The following is a 27240-nucleotide window of genomic DNA, read 5'->3' as shown; positions in this document are numbered from 1 at the left end:
GATGTGTTTAATGAAGCTGGAGGGTCCAACGTCAGCGCGCAGGACCCTGGGGATGTCTGTAGGAGACTTTGCCTACGGCTGTAGACCCCACTCCCACCCCTACTCGAACCCCCCAACCCCACCCCCTCCCAGGTCCAGCTAGGAAGCCGCCAGGCTTGAGGCGGAGGGCGGAAGGGGGGTGTCCCCGGGGCCACAGCCCAGGCCAGGTGGATGCTCCGCGGGGCGGCCGGCTCTGCGCGCGCAGAGTGGAACGGGCGCTCTGGGCCGCGGGGTGCGGGGGGGGCCCGAGGCTGCGGGGAGCCCGGCAGGCGGGCGGGCGGCGCCCCGCGCTCCGGGGCCCGGGGGCGGGACGTTCCCGCGGCCGCCCCGCCCCGCCCCGCCCTCCCGGCCTCGGCCTCGGGCCCCCGCGTCCCCGCGCGCTCACAGCGGCCGGCCATGGGCTGCGACGGGCGCGTGGCGGGGCTGCTCCGCCGCCACCTGCAGCCCACGCTCACCTACTGGAGCGTGTTCTTCAGCTTCGGCCTGTGCATCGCCTTCCTGGGGCCCACGCTGCTGGACCTGCGCTGCCAGACGCACAGCTCGCTGCCCCAGATCTCCTGGGTCTTCTTCTCGCAGCAGCTCTGCCTCCTGCTGGGCAGCGCCCTCGGGGGCGTCTTCAAGCGAACGTGAGTGCCGCGCGCCCCGCCCTGCGCCGGGGCATCCCCCCGCGACCCAGCCCCGCACAGCCCCGCAGCCCCGCGGCGCCCTCCCCGCCCCGGGCCCTCGGGAAAACTCTCCGGAGACGGCGGGCGACTTCTGCCTCGGGAGAGGGACCCCCCTCCCCCGCGGCTCGCTCCCGCTGCCGCCCGGCGGAGGGTCCCCACCCGTGCCCGCCGCGCGAGCGGGGGCGGCACGGCCAGGGGGAGGTGGAGGGAGAGTGAGTGTGGGAGTGTCGCCTCGGGGGGCCCTGCCGGTGCTAGCGCGGCGCCCCGCCACCCCGTCCACCCTAGCGGCCCGGCTCGGCTCCCGGACTCCCGGCAATGGGCTGGCACAGGCCAGCTCGCGCCCCTGTCCTTTCGGCCTGCGCGTCCTGAGTGGTCCGGTCCCCAGGGGTGCGATTCCCGTTTGGACGCACAGGTGTTTGGGCCCCCTCTCTTCGCCACTGTCCCTGGCCTCGGCCTGGCAGTGCCCCACAAACGCCCCCTGGAGCCGGGCTCTCCCGGGCAGTGGAGGATCCCTCTCCTTCCTGTAGCAAAGAGTGGGGTCCCCTCTTCAAGCCAGCCAGAGCGTTTCTGGGGGCGCAGGAGAGGACTTGGGAACGAGATCTCCTGGGCCCTGCAAGAGAAGCCCCCGGCTGTCCTGGGCAGGGAATGCTGCCCAGGGGGGTCACTCCTGTCCTCCCCCCCCACGAGGGTGGGAGTGCAGGAAGGAAGAGAGCAAGTGTCTTACTCATGGATAGTCTTGGTCCCCAACAAACAAAGAAAGTGCTGTTAATTAGGGAGTGGTTGGCCTCACGGCCCAGACTCTCATAAAACTGGTCTCCTGGCTCCTCTGGGTTTTTGTACCAGGGTTTGGGTCAGTCCTGAGAGGTCTGGAGACAGAAACCACACCTGCTCTGCGTCTCGAGGGTTTCTGGAAATTCTATCAGGTTTTCTTGATGGAGTATTTGACTTACTGCAACTCCCTTACCTGGTAGGCTTTCAGAGAAGGAGGAGCACAAAAAAACAGGAAGGGCAGTGAGGCGAATTCTAAGTGGCATCTTGGCAGGCTCACGCACCCCACTGGGCTTCCTCACCTGCTCTGCTCTGGGCCCCGGACTCAGTGGGTGCTCTGCATGGGCAGAGGGGAGACGGGCTCCCAGAAATGGAAAATGCTAAGGTAGCCATAATAACCAACTTTGTTACATGATTGAATAATCTGTCATACTAATAATATTATTTACTCTGTCAGGAAGTTGTTCCCCAGCCCGTCACGCCCTCCCCCATTGTACCAGGTTTCAAGCCCTGGGCCTCACACATACAAGGCATGTGCTCCAACCATATGGCTCTACTCTTTATTTTCTTTTTTTTTTTTTGCTGGGGGTTGGGGGCCCCCTAAGCGTGCTCAGGAGGTTCAAGAGGCCAGTTCCCTACCAGGGAAGTCATTTGCTTCAGTACAAGGTCTGGGGGATGCGAGTTTGCTTGGACACTGTGGTCTGGGAGATACCCGGGCCACCACAGGCAGTGCTGAGGACCTCCAGGACCAGGTAGTGGGAGGCCTCCAGGACTACACCCCATGATGCTCAGGAATCAAACCCAACTTGGACATATGCTAGGACATTTGCCCTAAACACTGTCCCCCAAATGCTGCTTTTAATACCTCGTATATAACAAGTCGTTTCACCTTCACAGCTACTCTGTAGAGTAGTAGTATTATGGCCATCTTATGCCCGAGGAAGTTAAGGCACAGAGAGGTTCAGAAACTTACCCGAGCTTACACAGCCTCCTGTGACAACGCTCAGTGGCCTGTGTTTGCCTCAAGTAGGAGGCACGGCTGAGATTTGAATCGAGGCTTTTTGTTCTGGAACCAGGTACCTTGGAACGCCTCTTTCTGATAAGAAGTCAGCTTCAGCTCTCCAAGGTACAAGTTGACCTTTTATTCTTCAGGCAGGACATGGCACGGCTGTCCCTGTGGGCATTCAGGAGCTGACACTCCGAGAAGGAAGTGGGGAGCTTCCTGTTGGGATCCAAGTGGGGGCTGGGTGGCGGGGGGCAGGGGGAGTAGATCTCCCCAGTGATTTAGACTTGCATTCTCAGCCCTGTTTCTCCCACCCCCAAGACAAATGGCGTAAAGAAGTCTCCTTTGATTAAGAGCTAAGCTGACTTCCAGGAGAGATGGAGCACTTCCCGCCCGCGGCCTGTCTGTAGCCAGGAGTCTCCGCTTTGCTTCGCTAGGACTAGAGTAGCTCCTCTTGACCCCCCACATCACCCCCCAGCACCGACCATCCCCACCAGGCTGAGACCAGGCTCTGGAGCTGGATTCTTCAGGACTCCCGTCTCAGCCGAGATGCCCGTTCCCCTGCAAGTGCTTTTCAGCTTAAGTGATTACTCAGAGTGCTGAGAGCTGCTCTTGTGAGTGGGAACGGGAGGCCAGCTGTTGTGGGGGAAGTGCCGCGTGGAGCGAGCGGGAGCTGGGAGATGGGACAGCGCCTCTTTCTTTCTCCAAGGCTCCCGCTCAAGCCTGCCAGCTGCTTCGCCCAGATCTCGGGCTGGTCAGGGCTGAGGGGGCACTCTGGAGGTGTCATCAGGATTCCCGAGGGGTCTGCGGCTGCAGAGACTTTGGATGCTGGTGGTGCAGGGGGTCCTCTCCCCAGACCTCTCCTGCATCTGCCTGAAGATCCTGAGACGGACGTGGGCGCGCTCAGAGGGAGAGGGTGCGATGGGGACCAGAAGAAGCTGGATGCAACCTCCCTCTTCCTAGTTTGACAGTTCTAAACATGCGTGAAAAGGTTGGAAATGACGAGTTTCCAGCATTTCTCTCGCTCAGAGGAACACGGAGCATGATGGTGTCTGCCAAAGTTGCCCCACCTCCCCCAGGAAGCAAGACTGCACATGGCTGAGAGTGGCTCTTACTGCCCAGCCATGGACGATGGTCCGTCCGCACTTTCTGGCTTCAGGCAAAGGAGCGCGCACCTCTCTCACACACTTTCTGTGTGGATATTTGTTTTCCTTTCTTTGAGGCCCACACCTGGATGGACGAAGAGTTGCCAGGCCAATGGGAAACTGTGAGAGGTGGTTTTTAATTTTTTATTTTTTAATTAAAAATATTTGTTTGGTTGGGGCTGGAGAGATAGCACGGCAGGTAGGGCGTTTGCCTTGCACACGGCTGACCCGAGTTCAATTCCCTGGCATCCCATATGGTCCCCCAACCTCCTCCAGGAGTAATTCCTGAGTGCAGAGTCATGAGTAACCCCTGAGCATCGCTGCGTGCTCAAAAAGAAAAAAAAAATGTTTAATTGAATTATAGGGCTGGAGCGATAGCACAGTGGGTAGGGCGTTTGCCTTGCACGCAGCCAACATGGCTGACCCGAGTTCGATTCCTCCGCCCCTCTTGGAGAGCCCGGCAAGCTACCGAGAGTATCTCGCCCGCACAGCAGAGCCTGGCAAGCTCCCCGTGACGTATTCGATATGCCAAACACAGTAACAACAAGGTCTCCAATGGAGACGTTACTGGGCCTGCTTGAGCAAATCGATGAACAACGGGAGGACAGTGACAGTGAATTTAATTACAAAGTTACAAAGATATTTATGATCGCATTTCAGGTGTATATTGTTCCAACATCAGTCCCTTCACCAGTGCCCACTAGCCTCCACCAATGTCCCCAGTTTCTCTCCCACCCCCCAGAGGCAGGTACTTGCCCCCCTAACTAATCCCTTCACCCCTGCCCTCCGGGGCCAAGTTTCCTACAGAGATGGGGTTTTATTTATTTTTTTTTCTTTTTGGGTCACACCCGGCGATGCACAGGGGTTACTCCTGGCTTATGCACTCAAGAATTACTCCTGGCGGTGCTCAGGGGACCATATGGGATGCTGGGAATCGAATCCGGGTCGGCCGCGTGCAAGGCAAATGCCCTACCCGCTGTGCTATCTCTCCAGCCCCCAGAGATGGGGTTTTAAAGCAAGAGGCCTGTGGAGTGCCTGGTTCCAGGCGGGCGGGTACTGTCCTCCCAGCTCAGATGCTTCCTTCTTCATTCCATGTTCTTTGAGCTGCAGGGGTGGCAGTTGGGGAGGTGGGTGTGGGAGTGGTCGGGAAGCCGCCCGAGTGCTGGGGAGGCCCCCTCCGTTGGCCGGTAGTCGGAGCCGGGTGTGACAGAGCAGGACTCGCAGATATTTGGAGGCAAAAACAGATAAATAGAAAAGGAAATTGGTGACAGGGCAAGGAGGAGGGACTCAACACACTTTTTTGTTGTTGTTGCGGGGTCACACTCAGCCATGCTCAGGGCTTCCTCCTGGCTCTGCACTCAGGCAGGAAATCATTCCTGGCAGTGCTCAGGGATGCTGGGATCAGACCTGGGTTAGCCACGTACAAGGCAGGCACCCTACCTGTACCCATTGCCCCGGCCCCTCCACACACTCTTCAGTAATGAGGCACATGCCCTTGAGAGGAAAGGATGTGGGGAAGTGTTGGGGGTCTGGACAGAGTGTCTGGGGCCAGGGGTGGGCCTGCACGTGCTGTTCTGGCCCCTCCTCTGATTCCCTGCCAAACACAGGGCAACTGGGGGCAGAGCTCGTGGCGACAACAAGACTAGTCCTGGGTGGGGGGGGGGGTCACGTGTCCCCTCTGGATAAGTCTGTGTAGCAGGGGTCACTGGGTCGACCGGTGCTCAAGGTCACATAGCAAACTGGTAGGGCAGGTCCCTCAGCGGGACAGGGAGGACGTGCTCCCGTTTGTTTCTCTTGTGTGCAGCTGGTAACCTAGTCACGTGTCTGACTTCTTAAGGATGGGGTCCTCAGACTGTGCAGCCGGTTCCGGGCCTCCCAGCTACCCCAGGGAAGCTCACTGACATGCTGGTGGCAGCCTTGGCCTCGGCTGTGATCCAGAGACAGACTCAGCTCCCTCTCAAGTCCTCCAGGGGCACGCTTCCCGGCTGTAAAGTAGTCGGGGTCACACTCTTAGGTCTTGGCAACTGCTCTGTGGGTGGGATGCTGATGTGGGGGAGAAGGGTACCTCCCTTCAGCAGTTTCAGAGTACCCAGAGCATGCAGCAGCCAAATCAGCAGGCCTGGGAGGCAACTAGAGCCAGCCTCTGTCTCAACTCCCCTGCCACTGAGTGCTGAGCATGGTTCTCCCTGCCCCCCCCCCCCCCCCCGAAGGAGCCCTGAGCAGGGGATGCTGCAGGGAGCTGGGAGACCCAGTGAGAGAGAGAGAGAGAAAAGGAGGGTCAGGCCGAAAGCCGTTGGATCCCATGGCAGCCTCAGGGGCAGGGCTCTCTGTCTCACTGAAGGTGGAGAAACTGAGGCTCAGAGGGGCTCAATGTCCAGGGCTGGCTCCAGGCGCCACGGCTGGCAAGTGGCAGAGGAGACCTCGGCAGCAGTCTCTGGAGATGCGCCCGTGACTTCTGCACCACCCGAGCTGTTCTGTCCCTGTTGTTCATTCCATCGTTTTCAACTCCACACATTCCTGGAAAGGGCAGTTGATTAAACCATTAAGTGACCGAGCCAATTAGTGTTCCACCCGGGCTCTGGGATGTGACTGGGGCTGCCCTTTTCTTGGCAACAACAGGCCGTTTTAAAGAAATTGGTTCAAGCTGCTGTTTGGTGTCCAGACACAGCTGTCCAGGCATCCTGCAGACTGTGCGAGGTTTCCTGTGGCCAGCGGTCCAAGCCCGTCTGTCGGCTGCCAGGAACCCTCCTGCAAGGTGGGCTGAGCCCTGGCCAGCCCCAGCTGGAATCGAGGCCCTGCGGGAGAGGTGGGCGAGGGCTCCCTGCCTCTCTCCTGCTTGTCACTGGGCCTGGAGATGAAAAGCTGCCCGTGCAGCTAGTGTCCTCTGCAAGCAAGGTGAGAGGCAGATGGGGTAGAGGACAGGGCAGCCCCCAGCCTCCCCATCCCCTTCCTGCCGAGCCCCTCGGCATCTTCCTGGCCCTTATCAATCTTGATCTCTTGGTCTCGCACCTTCTGTCTCCCTGTGGCTCCCATCCTGCCCCGCCAGGCCACAACACATAGACAAGTTCCCACAAACATCACAGCCTGCACCCAGCTCCCCTTCAGGACCCCCTGCCCCCCACCCCCCACAAGGTGCCTGGCGGGGGTCCGGAAACCAGCAGGCTGCGGCAGGAGCAGCTCCTTGAGGCAGAGTGGGAGGGGGGAGTTGCAGCATACAGGGAACAGGACCACTGGGGGCTCGTGTCCTAGCTAGCAGCTGTGTCAGTGCTCCCTAGGCCGCCGTCTCTGCGCTCTGCAGAGCGGCTCCTGCTTCCTGCCAGCCTGCAGCTGTGGTCCGGGGCCAGCCTATAGACACACACACACATGCACACACGCATACACGCACACCTCACACACACCACACATGCACACCTCAAATGCAGATACCTCACACACACACCTCACATGCACACGCACACCTCAAATGCATACACCTCACACACACACCTCACACACACCTCACATGCACACACACATGCACGCACACCTCAAATGCAGACACCTCACACACACACCTCACATGCACACGCGCATGCACACACGTCAAATGCACACACCTCACACACCTCACATGCACACACACCACACACACCTCACATGCACACCTCAAATGCACACACCTCACATGCACACACCATGCACGCACACCTCAAATGCAAACACCTCACACACACACACCTCATATGCACACATGCATGCACACACACCTCAAATGCAGACACCTCACACACACACCTCACATGCACACACGCATGCATGCACACCTCAGATGCAGACACCTCACACACACACACCTCACATGCACACGGGCATGCACGCACACCTCAAATTCACATACCTCACACGCCTCACATACACACACACCACACACCTCACATGCACACACCACACACACATCTCACATGCACACACGCATGCACGCACACCTTAAATGCAGACACCTCACACACGCCTCACCTCACATGCACACATGCACGCACGCACACCTCAAATGCACACACCTCACACACTTCACATGCACACACACCACACACCTCAAATGCACACACACCACACACACTCAAATGCACACCTCAAATGCACACACCGCACACACACACCTCACACACACCTCACATGCATTCACGCATGCACGCACACCTCACACACACACACCTCAAATGCACACACCCCACATGCACACACACCCCACACACACCTCACATGCACACCTCAAATTCACACACCTCACACATACTTCACATGTACACACACCTCACACACACCCCTCACATACATACCTCACATGCTCACACCCCACACACACATCTCACAAGCACACCTGACACACACACCGGACACACACACCTCACACAAACCCCTCACGTGTACACACATTCACCCACACATGCACACACTTACCTCATGCACATGAACACACATCACACACACGCACACATATCTAACACAACACACATGCACACACTTTGCACACACCTCGTGCACACGCACACACCTCACACACACCTCACATGCACATCTCACATGCACACAACTCACACACACACCCCTCACATGTACACAACTCACACACATCTCACATGCACATTCTATACACACCTCACATGCACACATCTCACACACACCCCTCACATGCACACACATTCACATACGTCACACAAATGCACACACATCTTATGCGCACACATGCAAACACCTCATGCACGTGCATATACCACACACACATACCTCGCACACAACACACATGCACACACTTCACACACACCTTATGCACATGCACACACCTCACTTGCACACCTTACATGTACATACCTTACATGCACACACTTCACATGTACACCTTATATGCACACACCTCACATACCTCACACATACATCTCACATGCACTCCTCACATGCACACACATATCTCACACAGAACACACTTCACACGCACACCTTATGCATATGCACACACCTCACACACACCTCACATAGACACACCTGCACAGATACCTCACATACACCCCTCACATGCACATACATACCCCTCACACCTCACGTATATACACGCACCTCACACACATGTACACACATACCTCATGCACAATAATATGCACACACATACTTCACACACGTATGCACGCACACCTCACACACCTCACATGCACACAGACCTCCCGTGCACTCACACATACACACATTGTACACACACTTGCAGACCTCACACACATGCACACACACTTTACACACATACATGCACATACCTCACATGCATACCTCACACATGCATGCACAAACCCATGCATACACTTCATAGACATGCACACATCACACAAATGCACATACACTTCACACCCATAGTTTATACACAAATGATTTACACACACTCACATGAACATCACACACATAGTTTACATACACAGTTCACACACACGTGCTCACATGAAAATACCCCACACATGCATATGGCATGCCACACATACATGCCAGATAGACTTCAAACACATCCTTCAACACACATACCTCAGGCTGGAGTGATAGTTCAGTGGGTAGGGTACTTGCCTTGCACGTCCCTGACCCAGCTTCAATCCCTGACACTGCATATGGTCCCCTGAGCACTGAAGGGTGTGGGCCCAAACAAGTCCCCAAATTTAACGTGTCACGCACATACATGCCTCAGTTACATACAGGCCACACACGCATACCTCACACCACACACATTCTCAGGATAAGCAGCTGTGTACGGGAGGCCAAAGAGAGAAGGTCTGGGCTTGGGTCCAGGCTCTGTCAGTGAGTTCCTCAGTCTCCCTTTTTCTAAGCTGTGAGCCAAAGAGGTACCATTGCAAAGTGTGTCACATGTGCCACAAGCCTTGACCCCTGAAGACACAGTTCGTTGCTGTCATGGGAGATGCATGCACATCGCTGCTTTTCCTTTTCCCATGCCTCCCTCAGCTCCTTCCTTGGAGTTTGCCGCTCCCAGGTCCGTACCTCAGGACTCTGCCCCAGGATTGATTTTAGCCACTGCCCTCAGGTTTTCCAGGGCAGATGATATATGCTCATTGGAGAGAGTTTCTCTGGGTTAGGACGTCACAGTGGTGAGAGGTGGCACCCTCATCAGCGAGAGGGAGCAAGGGGTCCTCATCTGACCCTGAAGTGAGGCCCAAGGAGGTCGCCTCATCTCTCTTGTGCAGGACAGGGCAGCAGCGAGGCCATCACCACCATCCTACACAGGCATGGGCAGAAACCCGTACGGTGAGTGGCCAGACTGGTTGCTGGGGTGCCAGGTGGAGTCTGGGTGTGGAAGGACCTTAATGGTATCCCCACAACTCAAACTTCCTAGTAGCAGTGAAGTCACACACACACACACACACACACACACACACACACACACACACAGCTGAGCCAAACAGGCAGGACCGTGGTCAGTAACTGTGCAGCTGACCAGCCTGGTGACTGGGACCCCGATTCCGCAGATGCAGGCTTCAGGGAGGGACCAGGTGAGGAGCAGGGACCATGCCCAAGGCCAAGGCTTGGGTCTGGGAAGAGCCAGAGGTGCATCCCCCAGCCCCACCGCCACTGGGCCTTGCTCCCTGTATCTGTGCTTACTAGCAGCTCACTGCATCTCCTTGGCCCTCATCTCCTCCTCATTGCCAGGCCAGCAGCCAGGCGAAGGCTGATGGTGCTTCCCAGTTTCCTGTAAGGGACTGGGCCAGAGAGAAGCGCAAAGGGCTGGAGTGTGTACCTGCATGGGGGAGACCCGGGTTTGCTCCCCAGCATCGCATAGTCCCTTGAGCACCACCAGAGGGATCCTCATGCACCAAGCCAGCTATGAGGGGTTCCTCCATAACCTCTCTCTTCCAGAACCTTCTTCCTGCGTGAGCTGGTCCCAGGAATGTCTTCCCTTCTGGTTGTTGTGCCCAGTGCACACAGAGACCTGGACAGGGCTTCATGTGCTGTTTATTTCTTCACTCACGAGGGGACGGACCTCAGCACCCCCGTTTCTGGCTCCTGTGGCAGGAAAGTCCCACGGGGTCTCCCATCCACTCTGGCCAGCACAGACTCTGCATATCGAGGGGGACCCAGTAACAGCCCTGGGCTTCCGTCCTGGAAGTTCCAGCCTAACGCAAACAAAGCACTGGGCGACGTTTCCATCCCTGTGTCCACGAGGAATCCTGCCACCCCCTGAAAGGGCATGTAAGGGCGGAGTCAGCCAGTCCTCCCCTGTGCCCACGGCAGCCACACCACCTCGCTTCTGGGCCCCCATGAGGACAGGGTTGGAGCTCAAGCTGACGAGCCGTGGGGACGGCTCACTCCAACCTGCAGCCGGGAGGTGACAGGGCTGCCTGTCCCACACGCCTGCCCCTTCCCAGCAAGGGTGGAACAGGTGTGTGGGCTCCCCCCGGTCCACCCAGCCAGTGGCTTGGGAGGACGGGGCCCTTTGGTGGCAGGCTCCAGCGCCCCTGACCTCCCGCCCCCCTCCACCCCTGCAGCCTGGCGCAGTCGCTGTGGGTGCTCTTCACCGCTTCGCTGGCCATCTCCGTGGTGTTCGCCGTCATCCCCTTGTGCCACAACGTGAAGGTGCTGGCCTCGGTCATGGCGCTGGCGGGCCTGGCCATGGGCTGCATCGACACCGTGGCCAACATGCAGCTGGTGAGGATCTACCAGAAGGACTCGGCCATCTTCCTGCAGGTGCGCCAGCAGGGGCAGCAGCACATGGCACATGCCCGGCCCTGGTGGGGGTGACGCAGAAGGAGTCCGCGTCCCAGCCCTGTGCCACCAGTCCTGGGACCGTGCAGACAATTGGGCCTGGGTCTCTCACGTGGGACAGGGGCTGTGTGGGTGGGAACCTGCAGAGCTCGCTCTCCCTCCTTCCTCCTGCCAGCCTCCCTCCTAACCCTGGGTTCGGGCCAGCCCCCCAGCTGAGATTAGGACTAGGGAACCAATGAGCAAGCAGGATGCTGTGAGGCCCTTCACCCTAACTCCTTGTCTCCACTTCCTGTGGTGCCCCCTCCGGGGCCAGGCAAGCCCCCATCTCCCAGCGGGGCAGTGAGGTGAGGGGGTGTGAAGCTAGAGCCATCTCTCCCGCCCAGGTTCTCCATTTCTTCGTGGGCTTTGGCGCCCTGCTGAGTCCTCTCATCGCCGACCCCTTCCTGTCGGAGGCCAGCTGCTTGCCGGCCAACGGCACTGCTAACGCCACAGCCAACGCCACAACTGGGGCCCGCATGCTTCATGTCTCCGGGACCCAGCACCACACCCCTCTGGCCAACCCGACGCTGCCCCCCAGGACGCCCCCCCAGAGCGGGGCAGGGACCCGTGTGTCCTACGCCTTCTGGATCATGGCCTTGATCAACGTGAGTGTCCACCGCGGGGCAGGGCATTGGGTGGGCAGCCCGTGCACACCAGACTGTGTTCACTCCCAGGCAGAGTCTGACGACCCCAGTCTACCTTGCCCCCCCCTTCAGTATGCCATCCCAGGAGGGCGAGTCTCAGGGGGTGCCGATGCAGCAGGCATGTGGAGCACAAAGACGGTCAGGGCCGGGGCTGGAGCCGTAGCACAGCAGGTAGGGCATTTGCCTTGCACGTGGCCTGACCGGGTTCGATTCCCCACATCCCAAATGGTCCCCCGAGCATGGCTAGGAGTAAACCCTGTGCATCGCTGGTTGTGACCCAAAAAGAAAAAAAAAACACAGCCGGGGTCACTGGTCACATATGGCACCTCGGGGACGTACCCTCCCCACCCAGAACCCCATCTGCAGGTCTCTCCTCTCCGACAATCTGATACTCCTCTCCGTCTGGGCTGTGGCTCCTCTGGGGAGCAGGGGATGGGCAAGAGGAGCTCCGGGACTCTGCCTACCCCGGCTGTGAGGGGAGCGCAGGGCTGGGGGCCCCAGTCTGCAGAGAACAGGGGCCTCTGCATCTGAGAGGGCCCCTCTCACGCTTGGAGGGGGCAGAGGGAGTGGGGGGAGGGGGGACACTGCTCCAGGCCACTCACCAGTTGGGTGCCACCAGGTCTCTTGGCACCCTGCAGATATGCCACCATCCCCAGTGGGCACAGGTGCTCCCTGGCTACAGCCCCGGATGCCCCTGGCAGCCCCTGCACAGGCTGGGAAGGGCTGGGCGGAGGCAGGTGCCCGGACCCTACTCCCACACAGCCCCCACGCCCCTTCCCGCTCAAGGTTCCTTTGCCTCTCCCCCGCCCCAGAGTCCTCCTGGGTCCCCGCAGGTCGCCACCCTCTGCATCTGCCCTTCTCAGCCCCTGTGATTGCTGTTTGAGAGAGTGGGGGCCCAGTCTTGGACTGGCAGAGCCCGGCACACTCACGTCAGGCTGAGACTAGGACGGGGAGGCCCCCTGAGCACTGAAGATTGCCGGGCTTTTTTGTTTGTTTGTTTGTTTGGCTGGTTTGTGGGTCACACCCAGCTGAGCTCACTGGTTACTCCTGGTTCTGCACTCAGGGATCACTCCTGGCAGGCTCTGGGGACCATTCAGGATGCCGGGGATTTAACAAGGGTCAGCTGCGTCCAAGGCAAGTGGCCTACCAGCTGTGCTATTGCTCTAGCTCTGGATTTCTGGACCTTTTTGTGCTGGTTTGTGTCTAAGAGAAATAGTCCATCATGGAAGAGAACAGGGCTACACAGGCATGTGGGCACTGGTACACTCTCTTTCTGTCTCTCTCTCTCTCTTTCTCTCTCTCTCTCTCACACACACACACACACACACACATACACACACACCCAGACAATCACAGACATACACACTTTGATACACTCAGAGATGCTCACACACTCATCACACACACATACCACACACACATTTACACAATACATACCCACACCACATAAACACACACAGACGCTCACTCACACACTCACACACATAAACACATTCACACACTCCAGATTCATTCACACATACACACACTGACCCCCACACATACACACTCACATACACACATTTACACACTTCATACTCACACCACACAAACACACACACACTGACAGATGTTCACTCACACACTCACACACATGCACACCTTCACCCTCCCCATACTCATACAAACACACGCACACTGACAGACGTTCGCGTGTTCAGCACAAACACACACCTTCGCACACTGCATACACAACCACACACTACCCACGTTCACACACTCGCACATTCCGTGTTCACACTCACATCTACACACATACTCCAACCCTCACACCTGCACGTGCCTTGGCACCACGTAAAGCGGCACCGCCTTAGAAAGACCCCGTGAGCCCTGTCCACGCCAGCGGACCGTCAGTGAAGCCCCTTCCCAGGAAAGCCCCACCCGACGCCCCTTTTACAGCTGTTTCCCCTTGGCCCTCGCCCAGGCATTGAGCCGCCCCCGCTGCTGTGTGGTTTCCTGTTTCTCCCGTCAGACTGACAGACAGACAGACAGACGTCGCCCCTCCCTGTCAGGCGCGGACTCCCGAGTCTTCCGGAGGCCCTGCGCTGTGTGGGCAGCTGGAGGAGGCTTCTCTGGGGCTCCCCGGGCACGTGCAGGTGGGGTCTGCAGGGACAGCTGCCCACGGAGCACCCAGCTTTCCATGGGGAGCACAGGGAGAGACCCGGCCGCTCCCCCGGGGTGGAGGCTGGGCCCGGGCACAGCGGGTGTCTGTGGGGGAGGGGGAGGCGAGGCTCTTCTCCAGGCAACCCCAGCAGCCTGAGACCAACATTGCCCTGGAGATTCAGCTCAGGCCTCAGCGGGAGCATTGCGGAGCATTGCGGCGAGCACAGCAAGCACAGTGCCGGGTCCGTGTGCATGAGGCAGGCGTTGTCAACTCGAAAGGCTTCTGCGGCTGTTTCCCAGTGTGGATACCCCGCCCAGGGCAGCCCTCGGGCACCACCCCCAGGCCCCTGGGGTGACTGTGCTCCCGGGACAGCCTGTTCTAACTCAGCCCTCGCGGCTCCGGGGTGTCTGGCTTACCACTCGGCTCTCTTCCAGCTGGAGCAGGTTACGATGCCGATGCCGTGAGCACCGAGCCTCAGGTGCCCCATCTGGAAAGTGGGAATAACAGCCACCCCCGCCTCCCCAGCACTTTTTATAGAGCTGGAAGCAGGAGAAAATGTCTTTATATGACTGCATGTGATCTGCCAGCATGAAGGGGCAAGAGACTCCAGCTGTGTTCAGAATGAGGTTGTTAGACGAGTTTTCAGGGGCTGCAGAGATAGTACAGTGGGGCGGGGGGGGGGCGCTTGTCTTGCATGTGGCAAACCCAGGTTTGATCCCTGGCACCCCATTTGGTCTCCTGAGTACCATTGTCCACCGTCCTCCCGTTGTTCATCTCTTTGCTCGAGCGGGCACCAGTAATGTCTCCATTGTGAGACTTGTTGTTACTGTTTTTGGCATATCAAATATGACACAGGTAGCTTGCTAGGCTTTGCCATGTGGGCAGAATACTCTCGGTAGCTTGCTGGGCTCTCCAAGAGGGGCGGAGGAATCAAACCTGGGTCGGCTGCATGCAAGGCACACGCCCTGTCTGCTAATGCTATTGCTCTGGTCCCCTGAGTACAGGCAGGAATGATCCCTGAGTGCAGAGACAGAAGTAAGTTGAGAAAGAAAGAAAAGAGAGGGAGGAAGGAAGGAAAGGAGAGAGGGAGAGATGGAGGGAGGGAGGGAGGAAGGGAGAGATGGAGGGAGGGAGGGAGGAAGGGAGAGAGGGAGGAAGAGGGAGGGAGGAAGGAAGGAAGGAAGGAAAAAAGGAAGGAAGGAAGGAAGGAAGGAAGGAAGGAAGGAAGGAAGGGAGAAAAAAGGAAGGAAGAGAGGGAGGGAGGGAGGGAGGGAGAGAAGAAGGGAGAGAGGGAGGAAGAGAGGGAGGAAGGAAGGAAGGAGGGAAGGAAGGAAGGAAGGAAGGAGTGAGGAAGGAAGGAAGGAGGGAAGGAAGGAAGGAAGGAGTGAGGGAGGAAGGAAGGAAGGAAGGAAGGAAGGAAGGAAGGAAGGAAGGGAGGGAAGGAGGGAGAGAGGAAGGGAAGGAAGACAGTCGGTCCAATTTCTCGGGCCAGGGCATAGCTCTGAGTGCTGGACACAGGCCTTGCCTTTGGGGGTGGGATTCCAGTCCAGCACCACACGGCCCCCCAGAATAAGGTCAGGTCCAGCTCTGCTTGTGATGAGCCTCTTTTCTGGGCGATGCATATGGTAAAGGGTGGACAGTGACCACTGTGCCCACCTGCCCCAGGTGAGGCCTGTCGCTGGCATTATGGCCAAGGGAGACCTCCCTGGGTGAGCAGCCTCGGGAAAGGACATTGCTGTGTGCTGGACACCGGTGCGGCCGGGTGTGTGTGTGTGGGGCGGGAACCAGGCCCGAGAGGGGAGCCTGACCCTGTGCCCACCCTTCAGCTCCCGGTGCCCTTGGCTGTGCTGTTCCTGCTGTCCAAAGAGAGGCTACTGACCTGCCCCCAGCGCCGGCCCCTGCTCCTGTCGGCGGACGAGCTGGCCCTGGAGACGCGGCCTCCGGAGCAGGAAGACGCCTCCTCCTCCTCCACCTCCTCCTCACTGCCCCCCAAGTTTCAGCCACACCCAGGTGGGAGCTCTGGTGGACTTTTCCTGACTGCCCCTTCCCCAGCCGCTGGACGACACCGGTCCCAGAGGACGCGGTGGAAAGCGGGCTGGACCCTGCGTCTCGTGGGTTTGGAGCCGCCCAGCACCCGGCCTGGCCTCTGCCCCGCCTGGCCTCACCCGCGGGCCCTGGGCAGCATCCTCAGATCCTGAGCTGCCAGCAGAGAGGGCCGGGGCAGGGGGCGGCCGCCCCAGCCTCCAGGGCTCTTCTGTCCCCTTGACCCGAGGGGGGAGGCCTGTGACAGGCCCGTTCTCTGTCCCCACACAGACCTGCTCGCCTGCTGCTGGCGGCGGAACTGCCGAGGGGCCCCTTGCTCCTTCTTTGCCATCCACATCTCGGCGGCCCTGGTGCTGTTCATGACGGATGGCATCACGGTGAGGCCACCTCAGGGGGCTTCGGTGGGGGTGGGGGAACTCAGCCTGGGGAGGATGAGGATGGGAGGAAGGGGATGGAGGGTCCCTGGAGACTGCCCTGTGGGTGATTGGGCCGGTCCCCTGGGGAGAGCACTCACACCCTGGCATCCTTCCTGGATGCCCGCTCAGGGTCGAAATGAGCTCGGGGCAGCTGTAACCTCCCTTTCTGCAGCCTGTTCTAGAAATCTCTGATGATTCTCCCAGGTAGTCTTTCATGGCTGGTGCCAGGACCCACTGCCCTCTCAGGGATGAGCCCAAGCAGAGGTCGTGGAAAGCTTAGTGGACCCCCTAAGTGGTGGGTACATGGCTCGCAGAGCACTTGCCCTGCATGCATGAGGCCTGGGTTCAACCCCGGCACCACAAGCAAACGCCCAGCAGTATTGCTAGGAGACACTTGGAGGCTCCCGTGGAAAGGGCGTCTGGTGGTCCTGGTGGACGCCCACCTCACCCCTGAGCAGATCCCGTCTCTGCCATTCTAGCCGTGGCACTTGGCACACATCATCCCTGAGATGAGGCCGGTGGTGGACCCCGTTCCCGTGGAAGGGCTCCCGTGTCTCATACCAGACCCCAGGGACCCCCCACCCCAGGGCCCTGTCTCTGGACCCCTGCGCCTGGGCGGGGGGCGGGGGTGGTCTGTGAGCAGAGGCCCACCTGCCCAGGCTGCTGAGGCGTCTCTCTGCAGGGGGCCTACTCGGCCTTCGTATACAGCTACGCCGTGGAGAAGCCGCTGTCTGTGGGCCACAAGTCGGCCGGCTACCTGCCCAGCCTCTTCTGGGGCTTCATCACCCTGGGCCGCCTGGTCTCCATCCCCATCTCCTCCAGGGTGAGACCCGCCAGCATGGTCTTCGTCAACGTGGTGAGTGAGAGACCGTCCGCTGCCCGGGGCTGGACAGGCCAGTCAGCAGGAATGTGGGCAAGAGTGGAAGATGCTGGCAGAGGTTGGGGGGGTTGGAGGGGCGGGCGACGTGTGATCTTGGAAAGGCCCTCCCCCCTCCTTGGCCTCCGCTTGGTCCCTTAGGAGGAAGAGGTGCAGCTCACCACCGCTGTGTGAAAGCAGACCTGAGAGCTGACAGGGGCTGCTTGGGTCCTGCCTGGCCCACATACCATTCCTCTGTTGTCCCCAAGCAGGTGGACATCCTCTCCAGCAGGGTCCTCTCTGGGCCAGGGCCTGGGGGAATTTGCATTTTGAAGCTTCCCCCGTTTTTTTTTTCCTTTTCTTTTTGGGTCACATTCAGCAATGAACAGGGATGACTCCTGGCTCTGCACTCAGGAATTATTCCTGGCAGTGCTCGGGGAACCATATGGGATGCTGGGAATCGAACCTGGGTTGGCTGCATGCAAGGCAAATGCCCTACCCACTGTGCTATCACTCTGGCCCCAGGGGTAATTTTTGGGGGGGTCACACCCGGCGATGCACAGTGGTTACTCCTAGATCTGCACTCAGGAATTACTCCTGGCTGTGCTCGGGGAACCATGTGGGATGCTGGGGATCGAACCCCGGTCTGCCTTGTGAAGGCAAACGCCCTACCTGTTGTGTTATCGCTCTGGCCCCAGAGGTATTTTTAAAAGCACTGCCCCTAGCAGTGCCTGAGGAGCTTCCGGTCTGTCCCCTGGTGCTGGGCCCACTGTGGAAGTCATCGGTTTGTTCAGTGCCCAGATCTGCACTCGGGGGCACTTGGACACGCTCAGTCCTGCTCTGAGGACTGTGTGTGCTGGGGATGGAACCCAGGGCCTGGCACATGCCTTGCCTCGTAAGGCACATCCCTTACACACACACACACACACATGCCCCTTCCAAGTGATTCTTAAGTTCCCAGACAGGCACAGAGGCCGTCAAGGAACTAGGCTGCCCAGGAGGCCAGTTTGGCATCCAGCAGCGGAATTGAGGAATTGAGTCTCGCCCTTGGTTGAGGACCTTTTTTTTTTCTTTTTTTCTGTTTTGGGTTACACCCAGCGATGCACAGGGGTTACTCCTGGCTCTGCACTCAGGAATTACCCCTGGCGGTGCTCAGGGGACCCTAGGGGATGCTGGGAATTGAACCCGGGTCGGCCGCGTGCAAGGCAAACGCCCTACCCACTGTGCTATTTCAGCCCCTGGTTGATGACCTTTAAGAAGGGGTTTTCCGGGCCAGCAGTGGCGCGCTTGTCTTGCTGAGTGAGCCCCCGGGTTCAGTGGGTTCAATCCCGGCACTGCAAAACAAGAGAAAGAAAAGAAATTTCTCCCCTATGTAGATGGGTGGCAGGAGGGAGGCGAGTGTGTGGCGGGAGGGGGTGGGGGTGGTAAAACCAAATGAATGGGGGACGGGAAGTGTGTGGGACGCACAGATAGTTCTGAGTAGCAGGGAATTTTGTTTGGCAGGAGTATAGACTGAGGGGAGGAAGTGAGGGAGACGGGGAGAGGGATGGGGGGGCGGGCGCTGCCGTGCCCACTGGGGGGGATTCCTGTCCCCTGGAGCTGGGGGGCAGTGGTCAGCCCCTGCAGGACCTGGGCCAGACTCCAGAGAATGACGCTTCCGTGCTGGTTAGGTTTGACCGCGAGGCGCCTCTGGCCGGCTGCTGTCCAGCGGGGATGCTGGCCCCATCATTCTGTGCTGGCATTCTGGTCCTGGGGTTGTGGAGAGGGCGCGGCGCCCCTTGGCTGGTTCCCAGAGCTCCTTTAGTTTCCAGAATGGCATGTCGGATGGTCTCCAAGGGACCGGGGTCCTGCTTCCTCCAGCCCACGCTCAGGGCCTGCATCTCCCCCAGCCCTCCCTCAGGGCAAGGGTCAGCCAACAGAGGTGATGGGTGGGCCATGCTGTCTGCAGTTCCCGAGGCACCCAATCCACCCAATCGTAGCAGGGTAGGCCTGAACCTCTGCCCTGAGCCACTTTTGCTGCCCTCTGAGTGGGCGGGGGCGGGAGCAGGGGCTCGGTTCCTGAGGTCTCATTTCTTAGACCTCGGTTCCTGAGGTCTCATTTCTTAGACACCAGCCTGGGATGCAGTCCCCACATTGCCCACAGGGGGGCGCCCCGGTCTTGCAGCTTTCCGAAGCTGGAGCCCAGCTGCAGGCTTTTGCCTTTCTCCCTGCTCTCCCCCACCTCTGATCCCCACCCTCTCCACTGCCCCAGGTCGGTGTGGTGGTGACGTTCCTGATGCTCCTTGTTTTCTCCTACAATGTCGCCTTCCTGTTCGTGGGGACGGCCAGCCTGGGCCTGTTCCTCAGCAGCACCTTCCCCAGCATGCTGGCCTACACCGAGGACATTCTGCAGTACCGAGGTGAGCGGAGCTCTCCCCCAGCACCGTGCTCAGGCCCCGTGGCCCTCCTCCACAGCAGTGGGGGTTCCCTCATGGGGACTGGACTGAGCCGGAGCCTGATGCCAGGCTCTTGCATCTCCTTCCGTGTATCTCCTGGCCCCCGGTAGTGATGCCCATGAGCCGTGAACTCCGTGTGCAAAGGGAGGCAGAGCTGCCGACTCTCTGCCCCGGTGCTCCTGAGCGGGGCTGAGCTGGGGTGGCGGCTCCTGTCTCTGGTGGCAGGAACCCGAGAGAGACTGAGCAGAGGTGCCCTCTCTGACGGCAGACCCACCCCTCCCTTCCCCCCATACCTCACAAGTGCGCATGGAAAAGATCTTTTTTTTTTTTTTTTTTTTTGCTTTTTGGGTCACACCCGGCGATGCACGGGGATTACTCCTGGCTCATGCACTCAGGAATTAGTCCTGGCGGTGCTCAGGGGACCATGTGGGATGCTGGGAGTTGAACCCGGGTCGGCCGCGCGCAAGGTGAACGCCCTATCTCTCCCTCCAGCCCCGGAAAAGATTTTTTAAGAAGTTCACTAAAAAATAATTGTGTCTTGAATATTTAGAGTTACCCTGGGACATAAGTAGAGATGCCCCAAAGGGTTGGAAAGCCAGCCTGGAGATGAGAGATTTCCTGACCCCGAGCACTGAGAGGCAGAGGCCTGGCCCTGAAACAGAAGAAAAACAGCCAAAGCCCATGGAAGAAATTCAGGCAGGGCCGCACCGCATAGCACTCAGGGCTCCAGGGCTGCATGAGGCAGTGTTAATGGCCGTAGGCTGGTTGATTTTTCTACTGCAAATGGTCGCTGGCTCTGCAGGCTCCTCCTTCCTCCACGCCCTGCCTCCCTCAGCCCGCTTGTCATTCCTTCTCCCGACTCTGCTCCACTCACCCCTTCCGGGGCTGGCTGTCTTCTCGCCTTTAAGTCTGCCTTTAAGCCGGGGGATCAGAGTCTGAGTCCCAGCGCTGTAATGCAGCCTGCGGCCCAGCTCCTGCCCAGCTCCTGCCTGGCGCCCTCTGCACAGTTGCTGCACCACTTGGAGTCACAGAGCCCCTTTGTACTGCAGCGAGGTGGGGGCGCCGGGGACAGTGACCCCCCACAGTGCTGTGGGTGCCGTGGATGGTGTGTTCCCACAGTGCTGTGGGTGCCGTGGATGGTGACGCCCCACAGTGCTGTGGGTGCTGTGGACAGTGTGTTCCCACAGTGCTGTGGGTGCTGTGGACAGTGTGTTCCCACAGTGCTGTGGGTGCCGTGGACAGTGACCCCCCCACAGTGCTGTGGGTGCCGTGGATGGTGATGCCCCACAGTGCTGTGGGTGCCGTGGATGGTGATGCCCCACAGTGCTGTGGGTGCCGTGGATGGTGATGCCCCACAGTGCTGTGGGTGCCGTGGATGGTGATGCCCACAGTGCTGTGGGTGCCGTGGACAGTGACCCCCCCACAATGCTGTGGGTGCCGTGGATGGTGATGCCCCACAGTGCTGTGGGTGCCGTGGATGGTGATGCCCCATAGTGCTGTGGGTGCTGTGGACAGTGACCCTCCACAGTGCTGTGAGTGCCGTGGACAGTGTGATCCCACAGTGAGCTCCTCCTTCCTTTCCCACTTTTCCTCCCTGCTTTTCTCTGGCAGTGCCCACTGGACACCCATCCTTTCCTGCCCAGTATGTCCTCTCTTCTCTCCCTCCCCTCCCACCACCCAGAAGCTTCCTTGTGCCCCTGCGCTGTGCCCGTCCGAGTGAGCCCTCACAGTGTCGCTCTGACCTGTCTGTGCTCTGAGGGCCCCGGGCAGGAGCACAGGTTGGAGCCCAGGGTGCCCCCAGCGCTGTGTGAGTCCTTTCCTCTCCGAGTTTTCTTATCGGGAAAATAGGGTGCAGATACCAACCTTTAAACAGCCGAGGACAGAGACAGGTAGAAACAGAAGCGAGTCTCGGGAGGAACAGCAGCCCAACACAGTGACGCCAAGTTCCTCAGAGCCGATGGCGGCTGCCCCTGTGGCCCTCAGTGATGAGCGTAGCAGGGTGGGTGCTGGGGATGTGCTATCCGGTGTTCTCCAACCTTGCTGCCTCCTGGGCAGAACAAGGAGCACTGTTCCCAAGAGCACGTACAGCATGACCTAGAGGCGTGCGTGGCTCACAGGGCTGGGGGCAGGGATCAAGAGCACCGTGTCAGGTGCAGTGTCTGCACGTGTTTGGGTGGAATGACCCCAAGAACCGCTGGGGTCCAGCAAAGGGAGCAGACAAGGCCTGGAGCGATAGTATAGTGGGTAGGGCGTTTGCCTTGTGTGCGGCCAACCCGGGTTCGTTTCCCAGCATCCCATAGGGTCCCCTCAGAACTGCCAGGAGTAATTCCTGAGTGCATGAGCTAGGAGTAACCTCTGAGCATCACCGGGTGTGACCCAAAAGGTAAAAAAAAGAGGGGGGGAACGGCCAGCACAGGACAGTCGCACAGGCTCAGGATTTGGAAGGGGAGATGAAAAATGAGAAATATTCCTGTGTTGGGAGCATTCGAGGACAGAGACAGGTAGAAACAGAAGCGAGTCTCGGGAGGAACGGCAGCCCGACACAGACAGTGACGCCAAGTTCCTCAGAGCCGATGGCGGCCCACCCCCCCCCCCCCCCCCCGTGGCCCTCAGTGCTGAGCGTAGCAGGGTGGGTGCTGGGGATGTGCGATCCGGTGTTCTCCAACCTTGCTGCCTCCTGGGCAGAACAAGGAGCACTGAGGGGCCCTCACGCGGCGTGCAGGGGCCCCTGCTGAAGGGATCTCGGCTGGGCAGAGGGACGGAGAGAAGTTGGGGAGAGGCACGTTTGTGTCCAGAAATCGAGGTTGGGGGGCGGTAGAGCCTCCTGTGTGCCACCCTCTGCTAAGTACTGACATGCCTAGGTCAGCATGCCCCTGCAATGCCCACCTTAAAGAAGGGAACCTGGGGCTGGATAGCACAGCAGGAAGGGCGTTTGCCTTGCACACAGCTGATCCGGGTTCAATCCCTGGCATCCCACATGGTCCCCCCCAAGCACTGCCAGGAGCAATTCTTGAGTGCAGAGCCAGGAGGAACCCCTGAGCATCACTGAGTGTGACCCAAAAAGCAAAAGAATAAAAAGAAGGGTACCTGCACAAGCAGGGAACTCGCCTGAGCTCGTGGGTCCCTAAGCTGGGCCTGAACCCGACAGCCGACCTTCGTGCCTGGTGCTGGGGCATCAGTCAGCTGCCGCTGGCCACAGCTCAGGGCAGCAGATGGGTGGGAGCGCTCCCGACGCCAGGTGCAGCAGCCTGCAGTTGCAGTTGGCTGCCGCACCCCTAGAGCGAGGGCCCAGGCCTAAGCAGTGCTGGGGAGCCCAGGGGCTGTACCATCTCAGAGTTTCCCAGAAATGCCTGGGATGGTGCTGGCCACATGTCCCCTGTCTCGCCCTCGCCAACCCGCCTTCTCTCCCGGGCAGGCTGTGCTACCACCGTGCTGGTGACGGGGGCAGGAATCGGCGAGATGACCCTGCAGATGCTGGTTGGTTCGGTAGGTGGGGAACTGGGGGGAGCTCCGAGCCCACCTCTGAACCCACGCTTCCTCCCTCCCACACGGATGGGGTCTGTGTCACCTGCTCCCAGCCCAGCCCCGAAAGCTGAGTCTGCGTGCTTGGGCGTGGAGAGGCGACGTCCCGAGCAGACACAGGCCTGGCTGGCAGCAGGGTGGGACGGGCGGCCCACGGGGGTGCCACGGGACCTGTGATGTGCTTTATCCCTGTGCCCATCCCCCGCCACTCCCCACCCTGCCCCAGCAGAGCCCAGCTCTCCCGTGGGTCAGCACAGCCATCTTCCCTGCAAACACCGGCTTGCTCTCAGTCACAGGAACACAGAGTACTAGCAGCTACGATGCTTATTACTCAAGGTTTTTTTTTTTTTGGTTTTTGGTTTTTGGTTTGCTTTTTTGGGTCACACCTGGCGATGCACAGGGGTTACTCCTGGCTCTGCACTCAGGAATTACTCCTGGCGGTGCTCAGGGGACCATATGGGATGCTGGGAATCAAACCCTGGTCAACCGCATGCAAGGCAAACGCCCTACCCGCTGTACTATCGCACCAGCCCCACTCAAGGCTCTTTTTCGTTTGGGGTCACACCCAGGAGGGCCGAGGGGCAGTTCCTGGCTCTGTGCTCAGGAGTGACCCCTGGCCATACTGGAGGACCAGATGTGCTACTGGCCGAGGATTCTAACAGGGCTGGCAGCATGCAAGGCGAGTGCCTGAAGACCCCTGCACTGTCTCTCTGGTCCTTGTTTGAAGACTTCTACCAAGGAGAATCTTTCAGTTCAGAAATATGATGAAACTTGGGGTCGGAGGAGAGTTTTCTGCTTTGGCATTTTTTAAAAAAAATTTTTATTAGTGAAACACCACGAGGTACAGTTATAGACTTACAAATTTTCGTGCTTGGGTTTCAGTTATACAATGATCAAGTACCCATCCCTCCACCAGTGCCCATCCTCCACCACCACGGGTCCCAGCACCCCTCCCACCCCCCATCCCCCCATCCCACCCTGCCTCTGTGGCAGGGCATTCCCCCTTGTTCTCTCTCTCTTCTTTTGGGTACTGTGTTTTGCCAGAGAGGCACTGAGTGGCAATCATGTTTGGTCTATAGACTAGTTTTAGCATGTCTCTCCCACCCTGGGAGGATCCTCACAACACCCTTTATTTGGTGCTCTCTTCTCTATCTGAGATTCCTTTTCCCCTATCACGTGTGGCTGGCCTCCAAGTCATGGAGCAAAATTCCTGGTACTAATCTCAGCCACTCCTGGGTGTTAGTCTCCCATTTTCCCAAGAATTGCTAGTCTCCCTTTTTCTCAAGAATTGCTTTAGCTATTCGTGGGGGCTTATTGTTCCATATAAATTTCAGGAGTGTTTGCTCCATTTCTTTGAAGAATGTCATGGGTATCCTTATAGGGATAGCATTGAATTTGTACAGTGCTTTGGGAAGTTTTGCCATATATTTTACATTTTGTGTAATGAAACTTTTTTTTTTAATCCTCTGCAAAATTCTGGTTAGGCCAATGGGTACGACAATACCTAGAATGATTCTATGTTAAATGAACATTTTAGTGTAGATAACAGAGATTTTCCTGGAGGTTCCAGAGAGAACAAGTGGAAGGGACCACAGGGCCTCGTTGGTGTGGCTGCTGAGAGCAGGCATCTGCCCCCCCCCCCCTTGAGAAGGAGGCAGCCCTGAGAGGAGGCTCTGTCTGTGGGTGTACTGCGCCCCCCCTCCCCACAGACGACCAGCCTGCCGGGCTGTGGGGCCACGGGGGCCACCCCCGCCCGTGTCTTCTATGCCGTCTGACGGCTGCTGTCTGTTTCCCGTTGGCAGGTCTTCCAGGCCCGGGGCAGCTATAGTTTCCTGGTCTGCGGCGTGATCTTTGCTAGCCTGGCCTTTACCTTCTATGTCTTGCTCCTGTTTTTCCACAGGATGTACTCTGGGCTCTCATCAGGTAAGGAAAAAAAAGCCTGTCTCTGCACAAGCGGAGGAAAACAGCGTGTGGGGAGGGAGATGCCGTGTGGCTGACACACCACGAATGCGCTGCTGTCCAAGGAAAATACAAGGAAATGTTTATTTTCTCTACAGCTTCCTTTTTCCCTCTTCCAGCCGGGCTGTGCGATTGTGTGTGTGTGTGGGATGGGCTGACTCATGGTTTCTCCACGAGGAGAGAGGCAGGGGCTCTGAGCTTGGCTTCCTCTGTCCCTCCATGCATGGACCCACAGCCAAGAATCTCCTTCCAGCCTTCACTGGGCCCAGAGCGGCAGAGCTGCCTCCCCGGCAGGAGCCCGGCCTGCGGCCTCTCTGGCCGTGTCTTGACAGTGGAGGGTTTTGTCCCCAGTCCTGGTTTCCTTATCAGGCAGCAAACAGCCGAGAGAAGCTGCTGTGGGCAGAGACTTGGGAATGGTTTGCTCCTCTGGACCCCTGGCAGGGGCAGCCCCGAGCTCTGGATAAGCCCCTGCCTTCTGTCCAGCTCTCAGAGTGCCCTGTCAGGGGGCCAGTGGTAGGAGGCGCTCTCCAGAGATAGCGCAGTCCCTGCAGTGGGCCACTGGACCCCACAGCCCTCTCGCAAAGGTGGACTTCAAATCGAAGGGCTGGGGCGGGGGACACTTTTTCCTGCCGAGGACCAGCTGAATAGTTATAAAATCATTTGCAGGCCACACGATACAGGCAGGAGCATCTGTGGGCAACACGTGTCCTGCATGGGGCCAGACCCCAGGCTTCTGTGGGCTTCTTGCAGCCTGCAGGCCTGATGTCCCTCACCTGGTGAAGCCCTGCACTGGCGGGGGTGGGGGGGTTCCCAAACAGCCCCACCGACTGCAACTTGGCTTCCCAGTGCAGGCACCAGCTTCCTGACCCCTCTTAGGCCCTTGGTAACCCGTTCCACTCGGGACCCCTTTCACCTGCGGATTACCACACGGCGCGTGCTGTGTGAGATGCCTCCAATCCCTCCAACCTAATAATGCGTTGTCTGGAATTGATCTCGAATGTTCTGAGATTCCCCCAGCTTCCCATTCAGAGTCAGATTCTAGGGTAGAACTCAGCTCAGCCCAGAGCCTTCATTTTGGCCCCACGTCAAGCAAGTTGCTGGCTGAACCATAAACCAGTGACTGACCACGGCTCCCCATCACGCTGGGGCAGACGGGAGGCCCCATTCCCATGCCCCCGGCACCCGCCCGGTACACAGGTGCACCAGCTGTTTGCGGGACAGGAAGAGGTGCCTCCCTGAGCTCCGGGTGGGGAGCTGCGGGTGGGGGCGCCCCCAGGAGCCCCGGGGTGCTCTCAAAGGCAGCCCACGGCTACGGGCACTGCTGCAACATGCTCCTGGCTTTCTCTTTGTAGCTCCTACTCCAGACAAGCCTCTTGGAATGGAAAACTTGGAGTTCTACCAGAGGTAAAACCAGGCCAAGGAGGCCCACGAAGACTCCAGGCTCTCGCACACCAGCACAGACCAAAGGGTTCAAGCCTGCCGCGCGTGGGAGCAGATGGAGGTGCTCGCTACACTCCACGAGGATCTTCCCAGAGCCTGGGTGTCAGGCAAGGGGGCGCCGTGTCCCGCTACCCCGGCCCATCCCAGCAAATCATTAGTTAACCTGTGATTCCAGTTCCCGTTTCTTCTCTCCGGCCGTGAGCCGGCCAGGGGGCCACGGGAAGGTGGATGAGAAACCAGCGAGCGAGTGTGCCAGCCTGCACGAAACTGTGCTTCCTGGAAAGTGGAAAATAGGGATGAAGTCGGAAAGCTCGACAACCAGCTGCTCTATGTAGATATATTTTAAATGACTCCCCACGAACCCCAAGTTATTCCCGGGCATGCTTGAAGGATTT

General features: G+C 58.8%; 1 protein-coding gene across 1 annotated transcript; it reads left to right on the top strand.

Moving 5' to 3' along the window:
* Positions 1–380: 380 nt before the first annotated feature.
* Positions 381–26906, top strand: MFSD4A (major facilitator superfamily domain containing 4A). The gene is made up of 10 exons (XM_056119071.1): positions 381–665; positions 11132–11330; positions 11732–11992; positions 16001–16184; positions 16488–16594; positions 17316–17489; positions 19741–19888; positions 23340–23410; positions 25249–25369; positions 26758–26906. The coding sequence occupies exons 1-10, from the start codon at positions 436–438 to the stop codon at positions 26811–26813; spliced, it is 1551 nt and encodes a 516-aa protein (XP_055975046.1). The 5' UTR covers positions 381–435; the 3' UTR covers positions 26814–26906.
* Positions 26907–27240: the final 334 nt, after the last annotated feature.

This window comes from Sorex fumeus, unplaced genomic scaffold (assembly GCF_029834395.1).
Source record: "Sorex fumeus unplaced genomic scaffold, SorFum_2.1 ptg000039l, whole genome shotgun sequence".
Lineage (NCBI taxonomy): Eukaryota > Metazoa > Chordata > Mammalia > Eulipotyphla > Soricidae > Sorex > Sorex fumeus.
The sequence above is the reverse complement of the archived record's forward strand: the minus strand, read 5'-3'. Positions and strand labels throughout refer to the sequence as shown.

Excerpts from the sequence above, each read along its gene's own strand:
- MFSD4A (XM_056119071.1), top strand. The coding sequence starts at position 436 with ATGGGCTGCGACGGGCGCGTGGCGGGGCTGCTCCGCCGCCACCTGCAG. Across the intron at positions 16,185-16,487 it reads CAAGTTTCAGCCACACCCAG|ACCTGCTCGCCTGCTGCTGG; the intron begins GTGGGAGCTCTG and ends GTCCCCACACAG. Across the intron at positions 16,595-17,315 it reads TCATGACGGATGGCATCACG|GGGGCCTACTCGGCCTTCGT; the intron begins GTGAGGCCACCT and ends GTCTCTCTGCAG.